This window comes from Lissotriton vulgaris, chromosome 3_1 (genome assembly GCF_964263255.1).
Source record: "Lissotriton vulgaris chromosome 3_1, aLisVul1.2, whole genome shotgun sequence".
NCBI lineage: Eukaryota > Metazoa > Chordata > Amphibia > Caudata > Salamandridae > Lissotriton > Lissotriton vulgaris.
Genome location: NC_141689.1, coordinates 921,690,917 through 921,718,659, shown reverse-complemented (window position 1 = coordinate 921,718,659; position 27,743 = coordinate 921,690,917). Strand labels below are relative to the sequence as shown.

Sequence of the window (27,743 nt, the reverse complement as noted above, 5' to 3'; positions counted from 1 at the left end):
CACCCATTGCTTTTTGATGCTGCCCCAGATTAACAAGGATATGTAAGTCTGAAGCAGTGCCAAAAACTAACACCATGCAATGGCAGGCATTAGAATGGTGCAATGAGTATAAATACTTTTATTTCTCCAAGTTTTTGTTTTTTCTCTATGTGCTGCACCACAGCACGAATAGAAAGAGCAAAACGCCAATAATGGTTGTTTATGTGCAGGAAGATATGGCTTCCTCCACATGAACAATCATTAAATAATGACAATTTGCTACTTGTATGTGTGCTGCAGAATGCAACACACATAGAAGTAATAAATCATCATTATTGATCGTTTATGTGCAGGAAGGGACTCCTTTCTGCACATAAACAAACATTCCCTGCAATGCATGCACCCTTGCACTATGGCACAAGGATGTCTATGTTAGCACTAGGCAGCATTTTTTAGCGCAAGGGAAAAACAGGGGTGCGCTGCATTGTTGTAAATACGGCGCATCCCTGCATTTTTGAAATGGCAAGGCACGGCGCCATAGAATTTGCTGCAGTGCCACCAGCGACGGCTCGCGGAGGGAGTTACGGTGGGGCAGGAGGGCGGGGAGGGGGAGGGGCAGGGTGGAGGTTGCTAAAAACCGGCATATGGATAATTGCAGGTAAGTAAACAATTTAATTAATAAAACGAATTTCGTAGTGCGCCTTGCATCGCAAAATGCAATGCAGTGCGAGCTACGAAATTCGTTTTATTAATTAAATTGTTTACTTACCTGCAATTATCCATATGCCGGTTTTTAGCAACCTCCACCCTGCCCCTCCCCCTCCCCGCCCTCCTGCCCCACCGTAACTCCCTCCACGAGCCGTCGCTGAGTGCCACGCTCCGCCATTTCCTTGTAAATATGCCCCTAAGTCAGGTAAAAACATGAACAATTTGTGGTAGCCATGCAGAAAAGGTGGACTGACCGTAAAATGTATATTGTTGAACGTCTTTAATAACTTCGCACAGGATTGCGCTTGTATGGTGTTTGCTACCATAAAATTCAGAAAGCCTACCAAAAGAACAGAAAGTATGCATCGGCAAGAACCAGTACACGTTTCAAAATCAAAATACCATCAATTGGAATCAAATGAATTGACCAGACTTTAAGCATTATCTCAACTGGACTTCCGCATGTTTTTCTTTCATTTTATTCATTGTAACAGATATTTGGGCCTGTCCAACAAATCATGAAATTTAAAACAGAGGATGAAGTCATTAAACGTGCAAACAACACAACCTATGGTTTGGCAGCAGGAGTATTTACCAAAGACCTGGACAAGGCCTTGACTTTTGCTACTGCTCTTCAGGCGGGCGTCGTGTGGTAAGCTGCTCTTCCTTTGTATGTACATTGGATTGTCACTGTCACAATATCCCGAATGTATTCATAGTTAGAGTCATGCATAACATGTACCTACTGCTATTTCCAAAATTAATTCTGCAGTAGTTTTCAAACTTCAAGTTACAATAAATTCTACCTGTCATGAGGTCGAGCGAGCTGTGGCATCAGCCTATATCAGAGCAGAGCAAGAAAACAAGAACAGCTAGCGTGCTTTTGTATTTTAAGTACCCAGTTGTAACTGCCAAAGGAAACATTGCTTTGATGTTTATTTACCTACTTAGTAGAATAATATTTGATGCCGGAATAGTAGTCACCCTTTCTCACATGAAAATAGGCGATGCCCAACTACAAAAGCATGAAATATCTGGGCCAATTCATTTACATGGAATCAAGTGGGCACAGGTAAAAATCACAATTTAAAAGTGATGGGATCTGTCTGTTGGTGTGAGTAGAAAGTCCACAGAAGACCAGGTTGTGGTTCCAAGAAGTAACTTTATTCAGGTTGAAGTTATAGAAGCTTTAGATTATAGCCAAGATGATAAGTAGGCCAATATGTACACCCCACCAGGAGCAGCCTCCTAGCTGCTCAGCCTGCTGACATCAACCAACTCACATCAGGCACCCAACATTCAATGACCTCATCAACATTCCATACATACTCAGGCTGAACAGCAAGGGGAAAGAGAGAGTACAGAAAGAACAGGAATATTCACACCTACTACATCTGACTGTTCCAAAATATTTAACAATGTGGTCATTTTTTGTGAGTATATAGATTTGGGAGAAAAGGGAGATGGCTTTACCCAGATGTGGACCCCATGGGTACTGTGCCACTGGTCTCAACTAATGCTTGCGAAGTCAGCCTAAACTGGTCCAATGGAACTGACCAGGCCGGGCCAAAGCTGATTTCCATATGCTAGATCTCTGTCAGAATTGGCAAATGGTTGGACAACAATGGAATTGAGTACAGCAGAGTGATTACCGCTGGCTGAGACTTTGGCATGCTTTGTACTCATCACCTATAAATTTCCATAAACATGATTTGAGCCATAGGCAGTGTTTAAAGATGGACTAATTACAGTTACATTGTCCAGAAAGGTTTTTAAAGCAGGAAGGTTTTTAGTTTTAAGTCTTCACAGTTTAGGCGATACCTGAAATCCTCAGAGGCCAGCATATTTAACTTCTCAGAGAGGGGTTTAACAGGATAGTGATCCTTTGGTTAATGAAAATCATTAAGCATTTACAGAGAGTTCACTATTTGCAGGCCATTAGAGAAGAAGAGATGTTGTTTTGGATGTGTCAGTTTTAGGGTGAATTTGTGGGCGCTGAGGTGTTATGAACAGGGGAGGATTTATTCCACGCCCTTTTGAAATGGGGTGAATGGAACCAATTCAACTGGATCAATAGAAAGTGCTGTCAGGGAAGTTATGAAAACATAATATGTGACTAAATGGAGAAAGGAAATATTGTTAGTAAAGAGCCACATTTAATTTAATGGTGGGCAGCCTTTAAAATGGTTATGACTGGGATTTCTTGTAGGGCAAAATGTGTTTTTTCATGTTCATGATGGGGACAGAAAATAATGTGATAATGGTGAAATGTGTAGGTGCTCTAAAGGGCTATCGATACAAGAGACAGCGCCGGATCTGATTTCTGCTGGCATTGAATATCTCCAGACTACCTTCTGGAAATCATGCAGCACTGAAATTTTGTTTTGAAGAAGGGAGTCTGAATTAGGCTGTGGTGTGAGATTTGTTTAATAGAAGGATACCTTAACATGCTGTGAGTCAATAATCGTAACAGATTGTGTTCATCACTGTGAGAAATTTGGTTACTGGTTGGCCAGGATATGAGTCCTGGTCAAGCAGCAACCACAATCTTAGTCAGGTTAAGTCACAAGCAAACCTCAAATTAACCCATGCTCAACTCCCTGGTAGCTTGACACAGAGCAGGCAGGCTTAACTTAGAGCCAATGTGGAAAGTATTTGTGCAACATATCAAACAGTAAAACAGGGACAACACCACACAAAAAGATTGCCACACCATGTTAGAAAAATAGAGCTTAATTTAATAAATAATACAAGGCCCAACTGGGATGGCGTAGTCAGCAAAAGAACAATAGATTTAATCCAGATCTCTTGACTGGGGTGAATGTTTAATTTGTTCTGCATTCTGTCCATCATTTGTTGCTGCAGCTATTTTCACCCTAAGTGGGATGAGTATGCCAAGATGTGGGTCCTTTGCTCACTGTGCCACTAGATTCAAGCAAGCTTGGCTGATGAGGGGATGCTTGTTTCAGGTCCAGGGAGGACCTGGCTTGGCAGTTCTGGCTGCACTGTTCCCATGAGGGGCAGGGCCAAGACTAATTTGCATATGGCTGGGTCCAAACTGGAGTGATGTAGTGAGAAAAAGAACAAAAGATTTAATCCCGATCTCTTGACTGGGAGCAAATGTTTGCTTTAATCAGCATTCCGTCCATCATTTGTTGCAGCAGCTTAACTTTCTGAAAGTGGCATTTCCAGAATTGCAATTTAAAATCTGACTTCACCATAAGTTAGAATTTTAAATTGTGATTCCAGAGACACCAAAGATGAACTGGTTATCTCTTTCCATGTGGAAATTACACTTATAGAATGCAATAAGGCAATCCCAATGTTAATCTACGAGAGAGATGGGTAAATTTAAGAGTTTTTCATGACCAGAACAAGAAATAGCTAAAAGTACATGTCCAAACTTTTAATTGCACACTGCCCTTAGGGCTGCCTAGGGCCTTAATTAGGGGTGACGTATATGTAATAAAAGGGGAGTTTAGGGTTGGCAATGGGGCTGAAATGCAAAGTCGACATTGCAGTTTAAAACTGCATTCAGACTGCAATAGCAGATCTCCGACATGTTTTAATGTGCTACTTAAGTGAGTGGCACAAGAAGTGCTCAAGGCCCACGCATTTCATTTACAGAATCTGGGTATTTGGTATGCTACCCTACAAGGGACTTACAGCTAAATTACATTTGCTAATTGGATATAAGACAATGTTACCATGTTTCAGGGAAAGGGCACACACACTTTAGCACTGGTTAGCAGTGGTAAAATGTGCAGAATCCTAAGGCCAGCAAAACAGCAGGTCTGAAGGCAAAAACTGAGGAAAAATCACACCAAGGATAGGAGGTCTAACAATCACAATTGTAACCCAATCATTCATTCATTAGGAAATGAATCAATATTGTCCGAGTCTTTACAAAGCCACAATCTGAAGTAATGTGATGGATACAGTGCTTAATTTGAACCGATGGCTGGTGGTGGGGGGCACTGGTACTTTTTTTGCAACCAGCACTTATTTTTTCACATCAGACATTGACTGATAGCCAGAGAATGCTAAACACACCAAACAGGAAAACAGAGTAAGAGAAAGACAGGAAAACCGTCACAACAGGAGAAATCTGGAACATGCACAAGTGAAATAAATGGTGAGGGAGTGTCTTATAGTAGACAAAAGAGATCTGAGGTGAATTGAAGGTTCCACAGCTTTGGTGTTCGGTGCGCTAACATTTAATTGCCATGGCCACAGCTTCTGAGCAGAGCTTTGGACACTGGCTCTTACTCATTCACAAATTAAACACTGGGTAGATATGCAGTTTTTAACTACACAACATAGGATGGCTGCATATGGGCATGTGTGTAGCTATTTGTGAAGATATCAGTGTTACTGATCCAGAATTTATTAGTACCTCTTCCTCTGTTGGGAACTGTGTAACGTATAAGCAGTTTGGCTTGTAACGAAACATCACATGACAGAATTGCTGTCACAGAATCTCATTTGAAGTTTTTTTTGACCATTTGAGTGCTTTGTATTTCTACAAATATGTTGTGAAAGTCCAAAATTCACAACATTGCTTTACACTAATTTGAAATTGGCAAAGGTTAATATAAGAGAAACTTTCACAGTAAAGTTTGCATTTCTCAACAATTGCTACCACTCCATACAATTCTATTTACACTTATATGCAGTATACGAGTATTTGCCTGATCAAAGAGTGAGGATTATGGTGAGAGAAAGACCAGTCATTGCGGCCTGCCCAGACCAGCCAACTTATACAAAAATCTCACGTGTGAGAAGGGGGCGGGGACTTGGAGGAGGCGTAGCTTTGTGCCAAAAAGTACCTCAGTGGTTCTTTTGCCCCACCCTGCCCCCGATTACTCTCCTGCCCCCCAAAAAAATGTTAAAACCTTGCTGAGTCTAGTGTGATGTCCTGTGGTTTTTTCGCACTTCTTAATTGACGTAGGCAGTTTAAAGCCTCAGAAAACAAGCTGGAAATCCACTATGTACAGTGTTTTTAAGCTAATTTTTCCTGCCACCTCACCGGGTGACCATGTAATGAGAGCAGATATCGTGTCACCCAGTAGCACCACATGTGTTGGTAGGTCTGCCTTCCCAAGAAATGAGTGAGCGTACGGTGTACCACCATCAGATGAGGAGCTGCCGTGATTGGGCAGTTCGCAGCCATCTGCAGCGTTTGCAGCTCTCGCTCAAAATAGGAGAAAGAAAAGTATTTTTAGGTTATGATTGAAAAAAAAAGTAAAATAAATTGGCATTAGCATGTAAGGCATAACAGTAGTAGTTAAGATGCCCCTGTTAGCACTATCTAAACAGATAATACAAAATGGATTTATGTGTGCGTGGAATTTTATTAGGACTGACGTCACTCCTCCCCTCAAACACCTCAGCTCTCACACCTCGTGTTTCACGTGATATTGTGCTACGCACGTCGTTTGTTTCAGGTGATGGATTTCAATATGTAATCTCTCGGGCACCATTGAAGGTCACGAGCACCAGTTTTGTGTTTCATCTCTGCAGGTTCCATTGCAGACACAGAGGCGGCCTAATGAATCCGGTCTCCCAGCGCCGCGCCCTGCCTTTAGAAAGCTCAGTGAATTAGGTTGCACCAGAGGTGTTTCCACAAAAGAAGGAGCCAATGCCTGTGTAAATAATATTCGTGTCAACGAACAGAAACCGCTGCTTCATTTGTGGATTAAAGGTCGAAGGCTCTTCGAACCAGACAACAGCCACACACACTAAAAACGAAGGGCCTTATTTATGAAGGACTTGCGCCGCCCGTGCGTCACTTTTAACATGGGAAAAAGTGACGCACCGGCGGCGCAAGTCCTTCATAAATAAGGCCCGAAAGGAAGTAGCAATTCATTCCAGTTTGCAATGTAACCATGCATAGACATAAACAACAAAATCTGATTATTTTGAAATCATTATCTGAGAATCCTTCTTAAAAATAATTCATTTAATAGAACGTTACAATAAGATATACGTGAATAGAATAATTTAAACTTTCTATAAAGCTCCCCTGATGGCAAAGAGGCTATTAAGCATCACTCAATAGCTCTAGCTTTACACAATCACATTTGTAAATGATTTACACAAGGTTACAGCACGGCCGGCGTTTTCATAGTTTGCTCAGTAATGTTTAACAGTGGCGGCTCGTGATTTCTTAGCTGCTTAAGCGAGTGTAACCGGAGAGCTTGAGCGTTCCTCAGGGGAATCAGGGAATTGGGGCAGAAAGGTCTCTCCCTGAGAAAATTTTAGAAAATGGTGCATTTCCCTATATAATTTCGTAATAGATTGACCTATTTACTTATTAACAATTGCGACGTTGTTGCTAAATATGATGATAGCCCCCATGACACTGTTCACAAACTTTTAAATGCCCCACTCATCCTCGCAAGGATGAGAGAAAGGCCCATTGGGCTTTGTCCTTTCCAAGTAAAGCGCGACTCCCAATCAGCAATGCACTAGGGAGCCCTGTTACTATTACTCTGTTGTAGTGACGCTCGAGTCCCAAACCTCGTAAGCATGAAAGGCTGAGTCGGCCACAAACTTAAAAGGAGCCTGGACCAGCAGATGTCAGTGGTGGGTGCTAACTCCTTGGGCCCCTCTACTGGCATTCAGTTGCGGCAAGCACAGGTAAGAGCAGTGGGGTAGTGGGGCAGGGCGAGGGTGGTGGATGCTGGAAGTCAACAGACAACAGGGCAAGTAATATTACATTTTAAAAAACACTTTGCGATCGCCGCCTGCAATGCGGCGAGTGCAAAGTGAGTGGTTTTATTTATTTATTTAATATTACTTATCCTGTCGTCTGTCGATTTCCACCATTTCCACGCCACTGCTCTTACTGTGTGAGCCGCTACTGCAGTGGCATTACAATACACTGTAGCCCGTATTGACATTACTTAACTGTTCTGTGGGCGCAAATAGCCCGCCCAAGCTGAGCGCCTTCTTTCAAATGCACCTCCATTTTCAAATCCCACTCGCTAACTGACATTGGTTCACAGCTCACCCATCTTACTACGGTAGTCTGGAAGATTTCTGATGACCGCCTGCAGCATGTTCCCAACAAAAGGGAGAGGTGGTTGGGTCCGGGTGAGTAGCTGCTCCAACACATCCAGCACTTCACAAAATCAAGGAAAGAAAAGCAAGGACTGTGAACAGGAATACCAGTGTTACCCGGAAGGTGTCTGTTGAGAAATGGCCCTTTTTGCAGGGTTATCCCCAAACTTTTTGCTTCTTCCTCCTTTGTTTTTCCTGACCCGTGGTTGTTGGCAATAGGACTCTAGGCATTTTACCAGTGCTGATCAATGCTAAAGTGCATATGCTCTCTAGGTAACTTGTTATTGTGATTGGTTATCCATGATTGGCATATTTGTTTGACCAGTAAGTCCCTAGTAAAGTGCACTGAGTGTCCTGGGGCTGGTGATTCAAATGCTACTAGGGGGCCTGCAGCACTGATTGTGCCACCCACATGAGTAGCCCTAGAATGGTGTCTCAGGCCTGCCACCGCAGTGCCTGTGTGCAGTTGCTAACTGCCATGCTGACCTGACCAGTGTCCCCACTGGCCAGGCCAAGCCAAACCCTTCCCTTTCTGTGCACATTGGACGCCCCTATGGAAGGCCCAAGGTACCCCCTGGGCAGAGTGAAGTGTATGTGAAAGGGAGAGAATGTACTAATGTAGGTGACATGCTCTGATAGTGAAATATTGCCAATTTCGTTGTTCACTATTGAAAGGCTATCTTGCCCGATGCTACCGGCGGATCCAAAATGTTGGAGTGAGGGTCCGTGCCGGCTGACTCACCTGTGAGCTCCGCTCACCTCTCCTTCCTAGTGCTTATGGAGGAACGGGGGACACTGATGGGACTATTCCGGAGCTGAGCTGTATAGACCCTTTGACAATGGTTTTTGTGTCTTAATTAGCCGATGCTTTTGCTTTTGGATGCCGTTTTGCTGTTACGGCAGTTGCTGGGAGGGCGAATCAGTAACTCTGGGATTGGCTGCTTTGGTCTCATTATCAGCCGGCGACTGACTGCCGGCAAGCACTGGATCCGAAGGATGTCTCCAAAGAACCCTGCACAAATGCCGCCACGCCAAACACGGAACAGCAAACAGGCTGTAGTGGCGGCGACGGCCACGGTGACGGCCACTGCGACAACGGCGTTAGAGACTGCCCCTCCCCTGGTAGCTACCTCTTCTACTGCTACTGCCATCACATCCTCAACGGCGTTATCGAAGGTAGCGGCCACCCCCTCACAGTCCTCGGAAGCACCCATCAATGGCGCCTTACCGGAGAACAGCGAGCCTCCTGTTTCTGCTCCTGCCTCAGCGGGGGAAAAGAAATCCTCAACCGGTACTGAGGCCACCCATATTTCCAACTGGGGCACAGATTAAGGGTTTGACCCCTAAAGCGGACAAAACTGGGTTAAAAATGCTAGCAAAAACGGGGGAGGTGGCAGAAGATACCGCTCCACAACACTTAAAAAAAACATCTACAAACCCCGGTGCAACTCAACAGGGGGGAGATGTAATAACGACTTTAAGCAGCCAAGATGCTGATTATAACCCTAACGCCGAAAAAATCTCTATTGATCCTTTAAGTGTACAACCTATGGCATCGGAGACCAATACCGGCCAAACTATACAAACACTTCCTAAGCCACTACCTAATTCATTTCCCAAGCTAGCCCCCGGCGATGTCACCTCAAGCAACTTAGAGGGGATACCAGAAGACCAGGGTAATGAACCCGGGGTACTAAATGAAAACGTAGCGCACACGCTGACTTCATTGGATACTGAGCAGGACTCTTATGAGGATTACGAGGCTGAATCAGAAACTGAAGATGACACGCCAACCGATCTATTAACGGGGGGGTGTATTTCTAAGAATAAAACTAAGGGCAGACAAAAGGCAAAGAAAAACAATAAGGCTGGCGCTATTTCCAAACGGCTGAAACTAAAGACAAGCAATAATTCAGCCCTGAAGAAGCATATCTCAGAGAAAAGTCCGCTCAGAAACTGGATTGTAGCAAAGGGTTTGGTTAAAACTATGACATTAAGGTTGTCAGGTGGGAGCCCCACAGATTCTTTGCCAATAATGATCTCCCCGGAAGAAAAATTTTTGACCGACCCTGATAACACATCCCTGGCGGACCAGATAGAAGAGTTACAACCTCAAGAGCGGGCCAATGGGTCACTTAATAACTTGGAGCTAACCTCATCGGATGAAGCCAACGCTTTGCCTCCTGTCACTCAACTGTCCTCCCATGCAACTTCAAGTTCTTCCTCTTTAATGGAGACACCTTTGGGCTCCGCTCCAGTCTCTCCTACAAATGTTTCAAGAAGCGCGGGAGCTGACATCCCCTCCCTGGATGAAATACTTACGATTTTGAGCAAACAACTGAGCAATCAACGGGCGGAAGCACAGGAATATTATCTCCAACTCAGGGAAGACAACAATAAGATGCAATCCTCTCTACAGGATCTTGCCGCTAAAATTGGGGGGATATCTCAAGAAACTATAGAACTTCAGGAACGGGTGGTACAGGTGGAGGAGACAAATACGAAACTGGTAGGAACAGTGGAAAAGCACGATGATCAGTTGAAGGTACTACAGCTAAAGGTCGAGGACTTGGAAAATCGCCAAAGGCGATCTAACCTAAGACTTTTCGGTATTCCGGAGAGATCAGAGGGCTCAGACCCTAGAGCCTATATTGTAGGGGTGCTTCAGAAGGCCTTCCTGGACCTGGTAGATTGGGATTGGGACTCGCAAATCCAGAGGGCCCATCGTTTGCCTCTGTTTCAGAGGAATAGAGAGAATCAGTTCCCACGTCCCTTTCTAATTCATTTCGGCAACTTTCTTCTACGCCAAGCGGTTTGGCAGAGAGCCCGCCCTAACTCTCCAATAGCTGTAGGAGAGTTTTCGTTCTTTGTACAATCTGATCTCAGTAAGGACACCATGGACAGGAGGTGGCAGTTTCGTAAACTGATGGATCCAATTAAGGCCCATGGCGGGCAGGTATTCCTCCAAGAACCTGCTCGCCTAAAGGTTACAAGAAATGGACGAACACATACCTTCAATGATGTTAAGGAAGCAGAGAATTATCTCACCAGCATTAGCTCTAGTCAGAGCTAGACATAAAAACAATTAGCACCAGCATTAAGGCTGACGAACAAGTTATTTAAAGGGAGGTTGGGGGGCACAAGCTCACAAAAATCAGAGGGGGGAAAAAGCGAAAAGGAAAAAAAAAAAGATTTATGGTGCTTTTTCTTAGCAAGTAGAAAAAGGAAGGGAGGTCTCCTTTACAATGTAATAGGGGACAAGGAGCATAAGTTGAAAGAACGAGGAAAGTCCCAGAACCATTCAACTTATAAGAAACCTAAGTGTAGTTCTCATATACCTCAAAATGCCAAACCTAACTTAAAATATATACCATATTGATGTAAACAAATGCTAAACAAAACAAGAACCCTAGATAGTGTGTTTGTTATAAAAATATACAATTTATTACAATTCAAAATAAAACAATTTATACAGTATTAGTGCCCTAAGACACATATGATATTAAAAACGTTAAAAATCACAAATAGTTTAAAACAATTAGTCCAGGAATCACAGTTGTTGTTGTTGTCGACGCAGCGTTTCGGTGAATCAGTGATAACACCTTCTTCAGGACAAACAATTCTATAACAGAACATTACAATTAGAAACATCCCTTTATTCATGGAAATCGGCATCTTGTCTCTCTTTATTTCTAAACTTTTATTGCTGTTTCTTGGGCACATTTTTAACACACACTTGAAAAAGTTTTCGATAATCACAGTTGGGTTCTATGAGGTGCATTTATGAGGGCATTTGAAATATATGGCTAAACACTTGGATCTTATGGCATGGTGACATCAAGTCACCATCTAGGTAGCTTCTAAGGAGAAAATCGTAAAGCATACCTGTGTGTAACTTTTTCAGATTCGTCTCTCTTTCAATTTAGAGGAATATTTTCGGTCGAAATCAGATATGTAGAGCTTCTGGTATCTTAAATTCCAGTTAGCAATCCCTTAGTGAAAAAATATTTGTGCTCACATCACCTGTACATAATTACAAAGGTTTACGTTTTTTACAAAAGCCACTTAGAGTTTTGGGCTTATTTACCTTATTCTATCAGTAGCTCTATGTTGGTGAGGATACCGGAGGGGGGCCACCGTGTTGTATATGGAAAACACTGTTGGAATGAAACGAAGGAAATGGTCTTATATTACAGAAAGAGACTATGTTTATTTCTTCGTTGGAGTTAATTTGTGGATTAGGCCTTGAGTTATTTCTTAGGTTCTACTCACCTATATTTGGGATTGTTTTAAAATCCTTTATTTTCGCACCACTGGATGCCTTCAATTCTGCCCGCAGCGTCAAATAGTATCAACAACGGTTGTTCATCAATCCAACCTGTGTGGGGTTATATAATAGCCGCAATGGGTACTATTATACAGTTTCAAAAACATTGCTAGATCTTATTGTGGAACTATGCATGATCGTATTATAGTATTAGTATAAAAAAACGGATAGACTTCTATGTCTTCTATGTTGTTTATAACTAGTTAACAATCCACTGGATTTGGAACATATATATATTTTTGAGGAGCTCGATGTTGGAAGGAAAGTATTTAGTTATTCTACTTTCACACTGCTATGTTTCGCGCAGTAACAAGGTTATTTAAGGATTGTGCTGGGGTTGTACAAGCATGGACAGAGTATATTACTCGCTAATGGGCCGGTTTGTTCTGCCGCTATTATCGGGTTACTGGTAAGGATGTTAAATTGAAAAATAGGCCTTTCTCGAGTCGGGTTGATATACCAAAGATTTGGGGTCACGCTCACCTTTTTGCTTGTAACCGGCCTCCCTGCTCCCCTCACGGTCCTTTTCGCATCGATTTACGTGGACGATCAGCCAAGAGTATACATCGGCGTTCGTCGACTTCTTTTTAAAAAGACAGATTTTCGCGGGAAAATGTTGATTGGATGACGCGGTAGCCCTGCGTCATCGTCCTGTTGTCATAGGTTAGACTTAGGAACTACAATTGTAGTTCTGTCTGTCATTACCGCGACGTAGTGGTGATTGTTCGCTTGTCAATACTAAAACGTATTTGTCTTTGTTAGTGGTAACGGAAGATTCTATCTACTTGATTGTTTTGCCGCTCTGTATTCCTTACCCTAACTCTATGCGGCCTCCAGGTTGAAGATACTAATTTATAAATAAGTATTTGCTTGTTAATGATCAAATATGTCGAGGGGGTGATATTTTATACAGATTGTTTACTAATGTTATTTCCTTACGCTACAGGCTAGGAGCTTTGGTCAGCAATAAATATTACTTGTCAGTGATAGGAAATGTCAATTGGATATTGGCTGGGTTCAGAATTTATTGTAGAATTCTTTCCCAGTCTTCTCTTGAGTTAAGGCCATCATTCACAGAGTTGAAACGGGACATATAAAATTGTTCACGTTTTTTCCGTTTTGTATTAATGTCACCGCCTCTCATGTTTTGGGTGATTATCTCTAATCCACACCATTTCAGTTCTTCTATTTTGTGGCCAGCTGTTTTCCAGTGGTCTGTAAGTGGGGCTCCTGGTTTGTTGCAACGTATTGCAGATTTGTGTTCATTTAATCTAAGTCTAATTTCGTGTGATGTTTCTCCAATGTACACATAGTCGCATGGGCATTGGATTAAGTATATTACATTTTTGGATCTGCAGTTTATGAACAATTTGGTGTGATGTTTTGTTTTCGTGTGCTCAATGTGGTTGCCCTTGATGACATTATTGCAGTTTGAGCATTTGCTACATGGGAATGTACCCACTGGAAGTGGGTTGTTATCCACAGTTCTTTGGGCTTGAGTTGTTTCTCTGTATGTGTGCACTAGGCTATTCCTAATTGTTTTATTTCTTCTGAAGGCAAAAATGGGTTTAGGGATTGGTTGTTTGCTGCTGTTCGTAGTCACTAGGTTCCAGTTACGGTTAATTATATTCTTAATTTTGTTGCTGACTCCACTGTAGTTTGTCACAAAAACTAACCTACTTTCTGTTTCTGTGTTTCTTGTTTTTTGTTGAAACAGATTGTCTCTATTAAAGTACTTGGCTCTTTTTAGTGCATGATTTACCATCTTTTTCGGGTATCCTCTATCTGTAAGTTTTTTCGATAGTATTCCTGCATGTTTTAAGAAGTCTTTATTGTCTGAACAGTTACGTTTCAGTCTCAGGAATTGCCCGAAAGGAATGTTATTTTTCTGGCAGGGGGGGTGGTGGCTTTGGTAATGTAACATGGTGTTTCTATCAGTTTTTTTGGTGAATAGCTCCACTAGTAGGGTACCTGCCGAATGTTTGATTATTATGTCCAAGAATTCACATCTTTCTTGGTCATATTGACATGTAAATCTGAGGTTTCTATCCCCTAGATTCAGCCAGGAGATGAACTCTTCAAGTGATTCCATGGTTCCAGTCCAGATAAAAAAAATATCGTCTATGTATCTAGACCATATAGAGATATTTTCAAAAAAAGGGGCAGCTGAGTTAAAAATATGTTTTTCCTCAAATTGTGCCACATATAGGCAGGCCAGGCTTTGTTTAGCATTTAGCATTTGTTTACATCAATATGGTATATATTTTAAGTTAGGTTTGGCATTTTGAGGTATATGAGAACTACACTTAGGTTTCTTATGAGTTGAATGGTTCTGGGACTTTCCTCGTTCTTTCAGCTTTTTCTTAGCATCCACAATGAAGTTTGCTCTAGGAGGGTGGAGGGGGGTGGAAGCGATTCAGGGTGCGTCACCACATGCGCTGCCTCACCAACGGCAGCGTTCACTGGAGGGTCGTTCTTCCCCGGCTGGGGAGAGAGCCAGGGGGGTGGGAGGGGGGAGGGACTGTATCTCCGCAAGTTGGGGGCAAGGGGAGCTAGGGGGGGGGAAATATAGTAAAAATTGTGCACAGGATGACAGGGGGAAACAAAAAGATAAAGCTCGCAAATTATTGTTTTTTGATGGTATTACTGTTTGCTATAGAGGCATGAGAGAACAAGTTTTAGTATTTGGTTATTTGAAGAGGGGCGTAGCACTTCTATTGACACTTAAATGCATTTAATAAAATGTTTAGCTTGGAACGTGGCAGGGCTCAATAGCAAAAACAAAAGATCTTTAGTATCAGAAGAACTGAAATTACATAACCCTCATTTCTGTTTATTATCAGAAACCCATATTATATGGAAAGACAGGAAAGTCCTAAATCAAATGGGGTATGAAGTCTTGGTCTGTTCTACCTTTGGAAATCCCACAAGAGGAGTTGCTATCCTCAAGGATAAGCGATTTAGGGCAGAAGTACTCCAAACTGCTCACGATAAAGATGGCAGATGGGCTATAGCACAAATTAATTATGCAAATACTAAATATGTTTTATGCGTAGTATATGGCCCAAACGTAGACGAACCAAAGCACTTTGATCAGTTAAACGTGAAACTCTTGGACTGTGAGGGGGAAATTATTATAATGGGGGATTTTAACTGCATTATGGACTATAAAATCGACACAACTAAGCCGCACGCTCATCAAAGGATGCATAGGACCAGGATATCCATTTTGGATATATGCCGGACACATAATATTAAAGATGCTTGGAGACATCTGTATCCAACTGTACCAGGTTTTACATATTACTCTGCACCCCACAAGATGTGCACCAGATTAGATATGGCCTTAGTCAGCGACAAACTACTACAGGCTGGCTCTATGATCCTTTGCCCCCGGATAACATCCGATCATAACGCACTAATAATGATATTCGATACACAAAGCGCTAGGACACCACCTAGGTTATTCTCTTTTCCTAGACATTTAATTGCAGACTTAAACTATGTGACGCAACTTAAAACTCATCTCAACGAATTTATAAATATTAATAGAAACTCAACTGGGTGCTGCATGGTATGGGACTCCTGCAAGGCAAGCATTAGGGGCTTTACTCAAGCCTATGTTTTCAGGCAAAATGCAGAACAGAAGCAACACAAGGTCAAACTATTAGATAACATAACTAAACAAGACGATTTACTAGTTAAAGCTCTACAGCTTAATTCCCCAGCAGTTATAGAAATTAACTTAAAACTTAGTGTATTGAAAACTGACATAAAATCTAACTTTATTCGGAAGAACAGTGCAAGGATCCATAAATTTAAAATAGCTCAATATGAGGGAGGAGACAACATTGGTAGAATTCTAGCCTATAAAGTAGCAGAAGACAGAGCAGATACTTTAATTTCCAATATTCGAGGACAAGGGAACAAATTATATAGCCAACCACAAGATATACTCGATCAATTTGCTGAATATTACGAAAATCTATACACTCCAGATAGTCCTGCAGATATAGACTTAATTGAGGAATATGTAGAGGAACACCCAGTGAATACAGGGAATACAAATTGGGCGCACTGTCTAATGACATATCACTGATCGAATTACAACAGGCTATATGGCCGGGATACCCGTCACCCCCTCCCAACACAATCCCCAAGGATGGGAAGACGGACACAGTTCTTGAACTTTTGGAAGGCGGGAGGGAGTTACCCTCCTGGCCGTATTTATTAAAATATGAAACAAAATTAAAACATTAAAATAACAGTTTCATATCATGTACAATTTTTCATTTATACATTACGATGTTTATTGGCTAACCTTAACAAATCTCTAATACAAAGGTTCTCCTAGCCGAGTCTAAACATCCTGCAAATGCATACTCTCTAAATAAAAATTGTACATCCTAACATTAAGGGCCAACGGCAAGGTCGTAACCGGTGTCAGATCCCTAATACCAGAACTCCCCCCTCACTTGTGAGGGGCGGGCGCACAGAGGACTGTACCTCTGTGCCAACTTCCAATTTTCCTTGTCTTAGCGGGGGCCCCTTATTTAACTCGACGCCATCTTAGTGGTCGTCCGAGGACTCGTGTGAGGTGTCTAGAAGGTAGAGTAGACCCCCCTCCCACCCCACACTTCTTACCACATCCGCCGTCGCGGATGTCCTGGCCCCGGGAAATTCGTAGGAGGGGCCGTAGCCGCCTCCTCCCCTGGGAGGGGCCTATGACCGCCTTCCCCTTTAGGCGACCCCATACTCAGAGGGTGCCGCCTCCCCGTGTGAGGGGCCAATGGCCGCCTCCCCCCGGGCGCTCCCATCCATAATGGGTGGCGCCCCACCTCTAGGGATCTTCCAATTACTGCTCACCGATCATGACCTTACCGCCCGACCAAAATAAATACGACGTTTTTGAACCTAATGACGAGCGGAAAACAGTTAAAGTGGACTTTCGCAATATAAACCTTTGCCTCGTCTACACATGTAACACATCTTTCAACTAGACTGTGATACCCTGCTTACTTTGAGTGAGAAAACATGTTATGAAGTAAATCATTTTATTGCGTTAAAAAACAATCGAACAATCCAAACTTTATTACATATAAACATCCTGGAAAAAAGAGATAATATCACCGTAGATCAACTTAATTGTCATACTAATCATTGCCATAAGGGGCTGGTGGGTGGGTCAAAATTGGCTCCTTGTTCCGTCGAGGGCTCACATGCAGCTTCCAAGCACAGGAACAAGAGGATGTTTCTTAGGGTTGTTGCTCCTTTATTCTTCCTCGGGAGGGCGTGTACCCTCCTTCGGCCTGCCTACAGGGCGTGGCCAACGGTGTAGGTGTCTAGGACAACCCCTCTTGGGTGGAAAAAGGCGCGCCCCGGCTACGCCACTTCGGGCATACCAGCCGAGACACGCCCCCCGCCCAAAATGGTTTCCCGGGGGGATCAGGGCACCCTACCATACGTTCGGGGGGACCGAATTGGTCGCCCCTTTCCATTAACTCTCTACCAACCGGGAAAGCGGCTGGAGAGGACACGATACCCCTGGAAATTTATAAAATGTGCAGCTCAGAATTAGAACAGTTACTATTAGAAGTTATACAATCGATTGGACTAAATGGAACGGCTCCCAAATCCTGGAACAGGACAAAAATAATCTTTTTTTTAAAAAAAGGCAAGCCTAAGGAGGGGAGAGGGTCATATCCGCCCATTTCCCTGATAAATACTGATGCGAAAATATTCGCTAAAATTATGGCACAAAGACTAGCCCCATATATGCCCAAAATTGTTAATCCGCAACAACACGGCTTTATCTCTGGGAGAGATACAACAATACATGTAAACATGGCGATTACGGCGTTCGATGTTGCGGAGATCGAATCCACACCACTCTGCATGATATTACTAGACGCCGAAAAGGCTTTTGACCGAGTGGGGTGGACTTATCTCTGGTGTGTGCTGTCCAAAATGGGTTTTGGGGGAAACTTTTTAAAGGGTATAAAAGCGCTTTATGAAAAACCCACCGCTTGTATTAGTTATGGGGGCTTGACCTCATTAGAATTTCCCATTATGCGTGGGACTCGGCAAGGATGTCCTCTTTCACCTCTTTTATTTGCCCTTTCACTTGAACCTTTTTTACTTGCCCTTCACTCCCAAAATGTGATTGTCCCTTTCAGCTCCAGTTCACAGGAGCTGAAAATGACAGCTTATGCTGACGACATCGCAGTATATGCCACGGACATTGCCAAAGCGCTGAAAGGAATTTATATCGAGGCTGAGAAATTCTTGAAGGTGTCAGGCTATAAGCTTAACCGCCAGAAGACGCAAGTTATAGCTAACTACTCCCCTACTGTCCCTATTCCCGAGATCTGCAAAGAGGCCACATATTTAGGGGTTAAATTAACAGCTAGATTACAGGATATTAATAATATAAACTATAATGATCTGACCAAAAAAACTACTCTTACCTTGAAAAAATGGAATAAACTACCTTTGAATATGATTAGTAGAATAAACCTTATTAAAATGAAAGTTTTACCAAAGTTTGTATACTTATTCCGATCTATTTCACTGGCATTAAATAACAAATTTTTCCAACACCTAGACGGGCTCCTGAGTAGCTTTATATGGGGCTACAAAAGGGCCAGAAGGTCACTAAAAACGCTGAAAAATAATATAAATAAAGGAGGGTTGAATGTCCCGGACTTTAAACTATATTTTTGGTCCTCGTTTTTTACACGTATACGTTCTCTATTGCATGGAGATAGAACTCTCTTTTTTCACTCTTTTATGTTGAAACAAGATTCATTATTTTTCTTGCTCAGAATAAATGACCCGAACTACTACAAAAGGGTAAGATTTAAGTCTGCTACAGATATTGCTAGGATATGGGATAATATATAAAAATTTTGCAAAACAACCTTTTATCACCCAAAACTACCTTTGTGGGGCAACCCAGGTCTCCCGGCTATCTTTACAGATTCTATCACTCATAGCTGGGCGTCTCTCGGGATTAAGACATTGGAGGATCTATACAGCTCGCATGGATTTTTAGAATTCAATATACTTAAACAGTTGTATGATCTACCAGAAGCTTCTAGATTCAAACACATGCAAATTCATGATTATCTGATTAACAAAAAAAGATACAAAATATTTCTGAATGTGACATATGGACTTGCCTTTATTCAAACAAGAATAAATCAATTATTAGTGAATCTTATAAATACTTAGCACGTTTAAAAGAAATGATAGTGATAAACTGGCCGCGAAATGGAGTACCCAACTAAATTTAAATATTACTTCTAATCAGATAGAGCACTCTCTTGTTAATATAAACAATCTTGTACGTTCATCCAGCCTCCGGCTACAACAATATAGAACGACCTGTATGCTCTACTACACACCTGAAAGAATTGCCAGATGGTCTCCGAATCCCTCCTTTAGCAGCCGCACTAAATGCCCCAAATGCTCGCTAGAAGCAGCCAATTTAGTTCATATCTTGTACTCTTGCCCCAAACTTAACCCCTTTACTGCTAAGGCATTATTTTTATTGCCATTTACTTTCCATTGAAATCAATGGAAAGTCCATGACGAGTTACCCTTGTCATTAGCGGCGAAGAGGTTAAGATCTTTTGGGGCGATATGAGTGTACTAAGACTAAAAAACATCTCGCTTCCTACCATCACGGCCGCCTCGGTCCTACTAGATCTTAATCTCTCTCCATCTTTACAACCAACCTTAACCACTATACTTTTTTCATGCGCTAAATTAATCCTGGCTAGGGCCTGGATAGACCCAGAACCACTGACGGTTTGGAAGTGGTGGACTTTAGTAACAGAGATACACGCCATGGAGCTAGCCCTAGCAAACCTTAGGGGAACACGCTCACTGACTAAATTTAATAGAATCTGGGGTACTTTTCTAGACTAAAATTTTTTATTTTGTTATAATGTTGTATGACTGTTAAGCCTCTTTGGTTTAATTCTGTAATAGGAACCCTTTTTATTGTGTTTATATATCAGAATTATTTTGCCTATAACATATATAATTTAATTGTCTCTTAGCATATACATTTGTATGAAATTATTTATGAATTTTTGTTGCTTTTGCCTTTTTCTGTCATCCTGCTAACATCAATAAAAATATTGAAAATAAAAATGAAAGGCTATCTTGCCCATAAGCTATAATGGGGAATGCTGTGTATAATGTTTACCTGCATATCTTACCAAAGGAGCAACATGGAAAATTAAAGTCTTGTATCCCTGAACTCAAAAGTTAATAACACATCTTTTAGGAAATATGTTTTTTAAATCATGTGTTTGAAAACATCACTTTTAGAAAGTGTCTGTTTTCTTGTCTGACCTTTCTGTGTGCCTTGGCCTGCTTGTGAATTGACTGTCTGGTTGTGAGTAACAGCGGCTGGGTTGGCTCCAAGGAGCTGAGTGAGTCAGCCCTAGGCTGAATAACCCCATCTGCTTCTTGAGTGGTAGAAGGGGATAGCACCTGGGCCTGAATAGGGCTGTGCCTGCCTTCCACAATGCTGGCTCTTCCTCCTGCTGACGACCCTGCCCCTCTCTCTCAAAGGAAAGGAGTCATGTAAACAGAGTGCTCCAGGACTGACCAGAACTGGTTTGGACTAGACAAAGGCCTCTCTGCCTTTAGAGAATAAAGATAATATTGGTATAAAAAGGGATACCCAGGCCCCAGAAAATTAGATCATACTGGAATCAAGAAGGAACCTCTGCCAAGGAGAAAGCTGGTAGACTGAAGAGGAAGGACTATCCTGCTGTGTATTTGTGGGCTGACCTGCAGTTGCTTTTCTGCCAAGGAGAGGGGAAGGACTTTGCTGTTGCGGTGTACCCTTGCTTGAAGAGATCTCCAAGGGCCTGAGAAGATCTGGCCTCCTGTTAAGAAGTCCCAGGAACAAAAGGACTTCACCTCCAGCTTCCCCCCTGAACTCTGCTGAGTGAGTTCTGCCCTTCCTAGAGTGCTTGATCCATTTGTGGCGCCTTTGGAGGTTGTTGCCTGCTTTTTGGGGAGCTGGACAAGAAGATAAAGAAGAAGATCTCCAATTTTCACGCATCGTTCGCTTGTGGAGCGCATCGTCAACAGTGCAAGAAAATTCAGTCGCCGCGAGGATCGTTGCAGCGCCTGATGCTGTTGCAAGAACAGACGCATTGTTCGCTTGCGGAGAACATCGCCCCGGTGTGGAAAGATTCCTGTTGCTGCGAGTATCGTCACAGAGCCTGTAATCGCTGTGAGAAACAGTCACACCGCTTGCTTGCGGACCGCATCCCGTTGCTGCGAACATTGTCGCAGAGTCAACCCATTAGGGGCCGCGAGAGAAGAAGACCAACGTTGCGCCACGCATCGCCGCCGCACCGAAGATCGTTGCTGTCCCGGAGATCGTCGCATCATACCTGTGCGAGATGCTTCCTATCGAACCTGCAACCCGGAATCCATACAAGGTATTGCATCACTCCCCATACAGATCGGATTCGACGCAACCTGCTCGCTGCGTGCAGCGGGGTTGTCGCATCGCCTCCCCAGGGTCTCAGGAGTGACACATCGCTTATTTACCAATGATGCAGCTTCCACTTGGAACTTTTGTCGCATCTACAGGTACTTTGGGCTAAGAGTGACGCAACTGTGGATTATTTTGACGCAAACCCTAGAACTCTTTTAAAATCATATTCTTGAACTGTGTATGTAGGATTTTTGTCGTTTTGGTCTTGTGTTGTTTAGATAAAGATACTTTATTTTTTTTAACTGGTGTGGAGTTCATTTGTGGTGTTTTCACTGTGTTACTGTGAGTGTTGGTACAAATACTTTACACATTGCCTTTGATAAGCCTGTCTGCTTATGCCAAGCTACCAAGGGGGTGAGCAGGGGTTATCTAAAGAGTATATCCCCCTTACCCTGACTAGAAGCAAGGTTCCCTATTTGGACATTGGTACCTACCTCTGCCAACTAGAGACCCCCAGATCTAACAGTGCCCAAGGACCGAAGGGAATAAGGTGTCAAGAACATCCGAATGCCTGCTGATTTCCACTCACTACCAAACATTCACTGCTTCCGCCCTCCAGCCTTACAGTGCAGGTACCCGCTCACAGAAGAGAAAGGTATTCCAATGCTGCCAGCAGTGGCGGATTAAACCCTGTGGAGGCCCAAGAGCTGGCGACATTTCGGCTCCCCCTTGCAAATGATCTCCTAATACGTTTTTAATTTTACCCACCAACAATTTTACCAAACTAATTTTATTACATAAAACAAAACATTAACAATTATTAATGTTATGATCGATTGTTCCATTGTTGCAGGCCCCTAAAAGGAGTGAGGCCAATAGGTTGGTGCCCACTTTGCCTGTTTGGTCATCCTGAACTGGTTGCAGTTACAAGATAACACAGCGTTACAAAACAAAAGCTCTTCCTTGCAACAGAGTACACAGACAAAGGCTGTAAAAAGGACTAAATAGCTACTTGCATTGAGAGCAACAAGTAGCTCACAGGCTACTTACTTACTCACTGGAAAAGCCTGGCCTTATCCGTACTGTTAGAAATGAGATTTCTGGTTGGCTAGACTTTGCGCCTAAGCCAGGCAGAAACCACCACTCTAGTCAGGGAAAGGGAGTTACACACTGAAGATAACCCTGCTCACCCCCTTGGTATATTGGCATGATTAGTCAGGCTTATCCCAGAGGCAATGTGTAAAGCGTTTGCACAACACACACACAGAAGCAACACACTAGGCACACCACAAAAGGAACTCCACACAAGGTTATATGTTAAAATAGACTTTGTATTATCCAAAACACATTAGAATAGTAATCACCCAAAATACACTATGCCAACTGGCACTAGGGAATATTTATTATATACACATGACAAGACCAATTGTGCCACTGTCAGAACCATCACAAAGCACAAATAGTAAATGCAAAACACACCCAGTAATTACTGGCAAAATACTGTCCTCAGCATTATATCCTGCAACATAAATATTGTGCAATCAGCATCCCATCAGGTGTAAAACACATTATGTGCCAACTTCATAAGCCTGACCTCATTAGGTAATGATATCCTCACCAGCTTAGCACATTATGTAATAACCTCGCAAGCATAAACACTGTTTGCAATAACCTCAAAAGCATAAATCACAGATTAGAGAATAATATCCTCACCAGCGTAAACACATTATGCAATAAACTCATAAGCATAAATCACACATTAGAGAATAACCTGCGAAACATAAACAACAGAGGGATAAATGAGGGCACATAAATCTTATTTCATAGGCACCACACAAATCACGTTAGGGCCTGGCGCCCAATCAACCTAACACTGTTTCCCTGGCCAACTGACCTTCTCAGGGGGCTCAAATGCCCTATGTCCATAATGTCAGGACGTGCTGCCAAAGCAGCAGAATCCAAAAGTAGGCAATTGCGCTGGCCTAAATATTGCGGCTGTCACTAATTGCTGTGCAGCTGGGATGATACTGGGGGCACTGGCACTCATTGTGCCCTCTAGGCCCCTCTGGGATTCTCAAAAAAATATGGCCAAATCTTGGCAGTTGCCCGGTACAGTGGCGCAACTGAGGGACTAATGTAGGCACTAACTGGGCCATCAGACCCCAACTCGGGGACTCCAGGAACAACTGCGCTTAATGTTGCAGCTGCCCACTGTCATGCGGGCAGCTGTGACAGTATCCCAAACGAGGCCCTGGGCACAATAATGACCTCATGAGCCCCAACACTGCAGCTGCCCGCTGTCATGCGGGGCAGCTGGGATAATATCTAAAAAAAGGGGGACTGCCACCCCTGGGCCCTTGGACCTCCATGGGGGCCCTAAAAACAATGTGGCCCACTTTGGAGCGGCCCGCTCTCCTGCTGGTCCGCTCGGGACAAAAAGGTACCAGCACTATGCCTTGGAAGTCACCAACAGGGTGAAACACTGAGCCCCTCTCACCTGGGCTCTGCTTCGCCGGTCTTGGGTGGCATGCATTGGAAGAGCCCCCACTCCTCTGGGTCTCTCTCTCCTTCTAGCGGCCGGTTGCGAAGACGACTGCGGGGCAGGGAGAGCCCTCGGGACTCCAGTTGGGCTCTTCCTTGCAATCTCCAGGTTACTAGTGGGGTTTCCCTTTCCGCTTGGGAACCCCGCCCACAGTCAGGCACGAAGGTTGCCTGGCTTCTGCGTCGCACCCGAGGTGCGGCACTCCTCCTCTCCTGGTGGTGCAGTGCGGGCTGGGCACCTGCTGGAAACCAACACCAAGCAGCAATGCGGGGTAGTCTCCTGCGTAGAACAAAGGCAATTGCAGCATGGGCACCCGCTCCTCCAAGGTGCAGAGACACGGGGTGGGCTCCCGTTTAAATTAAAGATAGTGGTGAGGTGGGCACCCGCCACAACAAACACATAAGTGGGTTGGGCACCCACCCTAAAATACCAGCATAAAGGAGAGTGAGCACCTGCTCCAAGTATGCAGAAAGTGGGTAGGCTCCCTCTCGCTCCCAGCAATTCGGGGGAATCCCTATGCTGGGGATTCCCTCAGAAGCGATGTGCATCTCAGCGCTGCAAAGCTCCTGCGCTTCTCTCTCCTGGGCAAATTAAAATATAGCGCTCAAAAGGCGCAAGGGTCCCTCAGGGTCCATTGGGCATAGCTGGGCCCAGGGAGGACAGCACAAAGGGCCCTTTGGCAGGCAGGCAAACCCCTGTGACTGCTCCTCCTGGATCCCTAGCATCAGCAAACCCCCAACAAAACCAGGAACAGCACAAAATTCATGGGGTCACAGTCCCTATATTTATACTAGACATTTGTCTTCCCTGGCACAGGGCTTGGAGGAACCGGCAATAACTGGTTCAGGGGGAATTGGAGCACTCTGTTTACCAGGCTCCTCTTCCCCTTTGTCAGATGGGGGCTCAGTGATCAGACACAACACAGGGGGCGGAGCCAGCATTGTACAGGGCATGCACAATCCTATTCAGGGTCAGGGGACAACTCCTCCTACTACTCCAAATGTAGATGTCCCATTAAGCCTAGTGCTGACTCACCCTGCCCCTCCTGGAGCCACACACACCTCCCCAGCCACTGTCACTCAAAAGCCAGACATGTAATTCACATCAGGCAGGCACACAGCACACAGAAATGCCAACTTCTATCAATCAATCATTCAATGACACTTATAGAGCGCGCTACATACCCGTAGGGTCTCAAGGCGCTGGGGGGGGGGGGGGGGGGCCGCTACTGCTCGAACAGCCAGGTCTTCAGCTTCTTCCTGAAGGAGAGGTGGTCTTGGGTCAGGTGCAGGTCGGACGGGAGGGAGTTCCAGGTCTTGGCGGCCAGGTAGGAGAAGGACCTACCTCCTGAAGTCGCTCTTCGGATGCGGGGGACGGCGGCGAGGGCGTGGTTGGCTGATCGGAGGTGGCGTTTGGGGGCGTAGAAGTTGATCCGGCTGTTGAGGTAGCTCGGGCCTTGGTCGTGTAGGGCTTTGTGTGCGTGGGTGAGGAGGCGGAAGGTGATTCTTTTGTTGACGGGGAGCCAGTGAAGGTCTCTCAGCTGTCCGGAGATGTGGCTGGTACGTGGGATGTCGAGGATGAGTCTGGCTGAGGCGTTCTGGATCCGCTGGAGTCTCTTCTGGAGCTTGGCGGTGGTACCGGCGTAGAGGGCGTTGCGTAGTCCAGTCGGCTGGTGACGAGGGCCTGGGTGACGGTCTTCCTGGTCTCGGTGGGGATCTCTAAAATAGTTATAATAAATCTGCACACACCATTGAGCAGCATTTATTATTACAATTCCAACTATACTAAATGTGACCACTCGGCTCCTCTCATATCAGGAATTACCTCTTAAACACTTATCAGGGAATCCCCAATGCATTCATATGGGAGGTCAGCCCCACGGTAGTGAGAAACCAAAATGGCTGTACGTCACTACCAGGACATGTCACGCACTCAAGGTAAATGCCCTATCTTTTATCTACAATGCACCCTGCCTATAAGGCTGCTAAGGTCTACCTTAGGGGTGACTGACATTTAGTGAAACGGGGGGTCACAGACATGTCGCACACTTTAGGTGCCACGTCACAGTGGCAGTAACACTGGGCGCACAGGCCCTGCAATAGCAGAGGACTGAGATAGGTTGGCAAGGCTACTTTGGTGGGTGCTCCAATCAGCGTTGTAAGCCCACCAGTAGCATTTAATTTACCAGCCCTGGGTATATGAGATACTACTTTACAAGGAACTGACAGGTAAATTAAATAGGCCAAACAGGTGTAGACCAATCTTACCATATGTAACACAGAGAGCGCACGCACTTTACACCGGACAGCAGTGCTAAAGTGCCAAAAGCCTAAAACCACCAACTCCATGTCAGAGAAAAGGCTAGGAGAAAGGCAAAATATGTAGAGATGACCCTGCAAAGGGGGCCAAGTCCAACACTTACCAAGCGTGATGAAACCTAATATTGGAAGCCGGCTTCCCTGTCTCGCACCACTGTCACCAAATGCGAAACCCGGGCCAAGTAAGGACACCGTTTGAGATAGCCCTGCTCACCCCCTTAGTAGCTTGGCTCTAGCAGCCAGACCGATCTCCCTGTCTCGCACCACTGTCACCAAATGCGAAACCCGGGCCAAGTAAGGACACCGTTTGAGATAGCCCTGCTTACCCCATTAGTAGCTTGGCACGAGCAGCCAGACCTATCTCCAAGGCATGAGAATATATTATGTGAAACCACACCCACAGAAATCCCCTGGTGACACTACAAATGGACTCCACACGAGTTTGATAAAAACGAGTGTAAACTTTATATAAAAAGATATACGATCAGACCACATGATACAAAGCCAACATATAATAAAGGGTAGTATTCATTCTGGCTGGCTGGTAGGTTCAAATCCCAACCACTGCTTTCAAAATGCTATGCTGGTCGCATTGCTAAAATCACACTCATTGCAATGGACAAACAATAGTGCACTGCATAACGATAAAATCCTGTGCTGGGCAAAGGAGAAATAATACAATGCATAACGATACACCCTGGTACCTTGCAATGGGAGAAATAATGCAATGCGTACCGCTACAATCATGTACTGCGCAATGAATGAATAATGCAATGCGTCACACCCCAATCACGTACTTTGCAATGAAGAAATAATGCAATCCGGGCTGCTATAATCATGTACTTTTCAATGCAGAAATAATGTCAGGCGTTATAAGACAGTCCGGCAGTTTGTTAGCAGCAATATTGGTAATGTGTATTACGACAATCAGCCTCTTCGATAACAGTTGCCCCCCACACGTATCAACGATGACATAAAGTACAGCTTCTTACTCTGGCTCCAGTGCTGCCACTCCTTTCGTCAGTACGGGCCCTAATCTGAGCCGAAGCAAAGGCTCACATCGTCAGAAGGACTGAGAGGGCGATAGAGTGTCCCTCCAAGCCTGCACCCCCCAGGAAGTTATCCACATTACCTGGGGGCGCAACCTCACTCTCCTCTCCTCCTTCAGCGAACTGGGCCTTCCGTGTAGAACTTTTTCAATGGGCCTCAGCAGCTCGGCCTGGCAGTTCAGCTCCGCCGGGGCTGCCAGTCCGGGCCGCAACTGTTAGGAAGGTCTCAGGCGGCCACAGGGCACACGTACCTAAGGCCTTTCAGATCACTTTACTCTGGGTGCAC

At 44.2% G+C, this 27,743-nt stretch overlaps 1 protein-coding gene across 1 annotated transcript in view; it reads left to right on the top strand.

Moving 5' to 3' along the window:
* The window catches only part of ALDH1A1 (aldehyde dehydrogenase 1 family member A1), a 271,085-nt gene that overhangs the window by 177,415 nt on the left and 65,927 nt on the right, over positions 1 to 27,743 (top strand). The window contains exon 11 of the mRNA XM_086961266.1: positions 1,182 to 1,339. Coding sequence (XP_086817392.1) covers positions 1,182 to 1,339 — 158 coding nt within the window. The remainder of the gene's footprint in view (positions 1 to 1,181; positions 1,340 to 27,743) is intronic.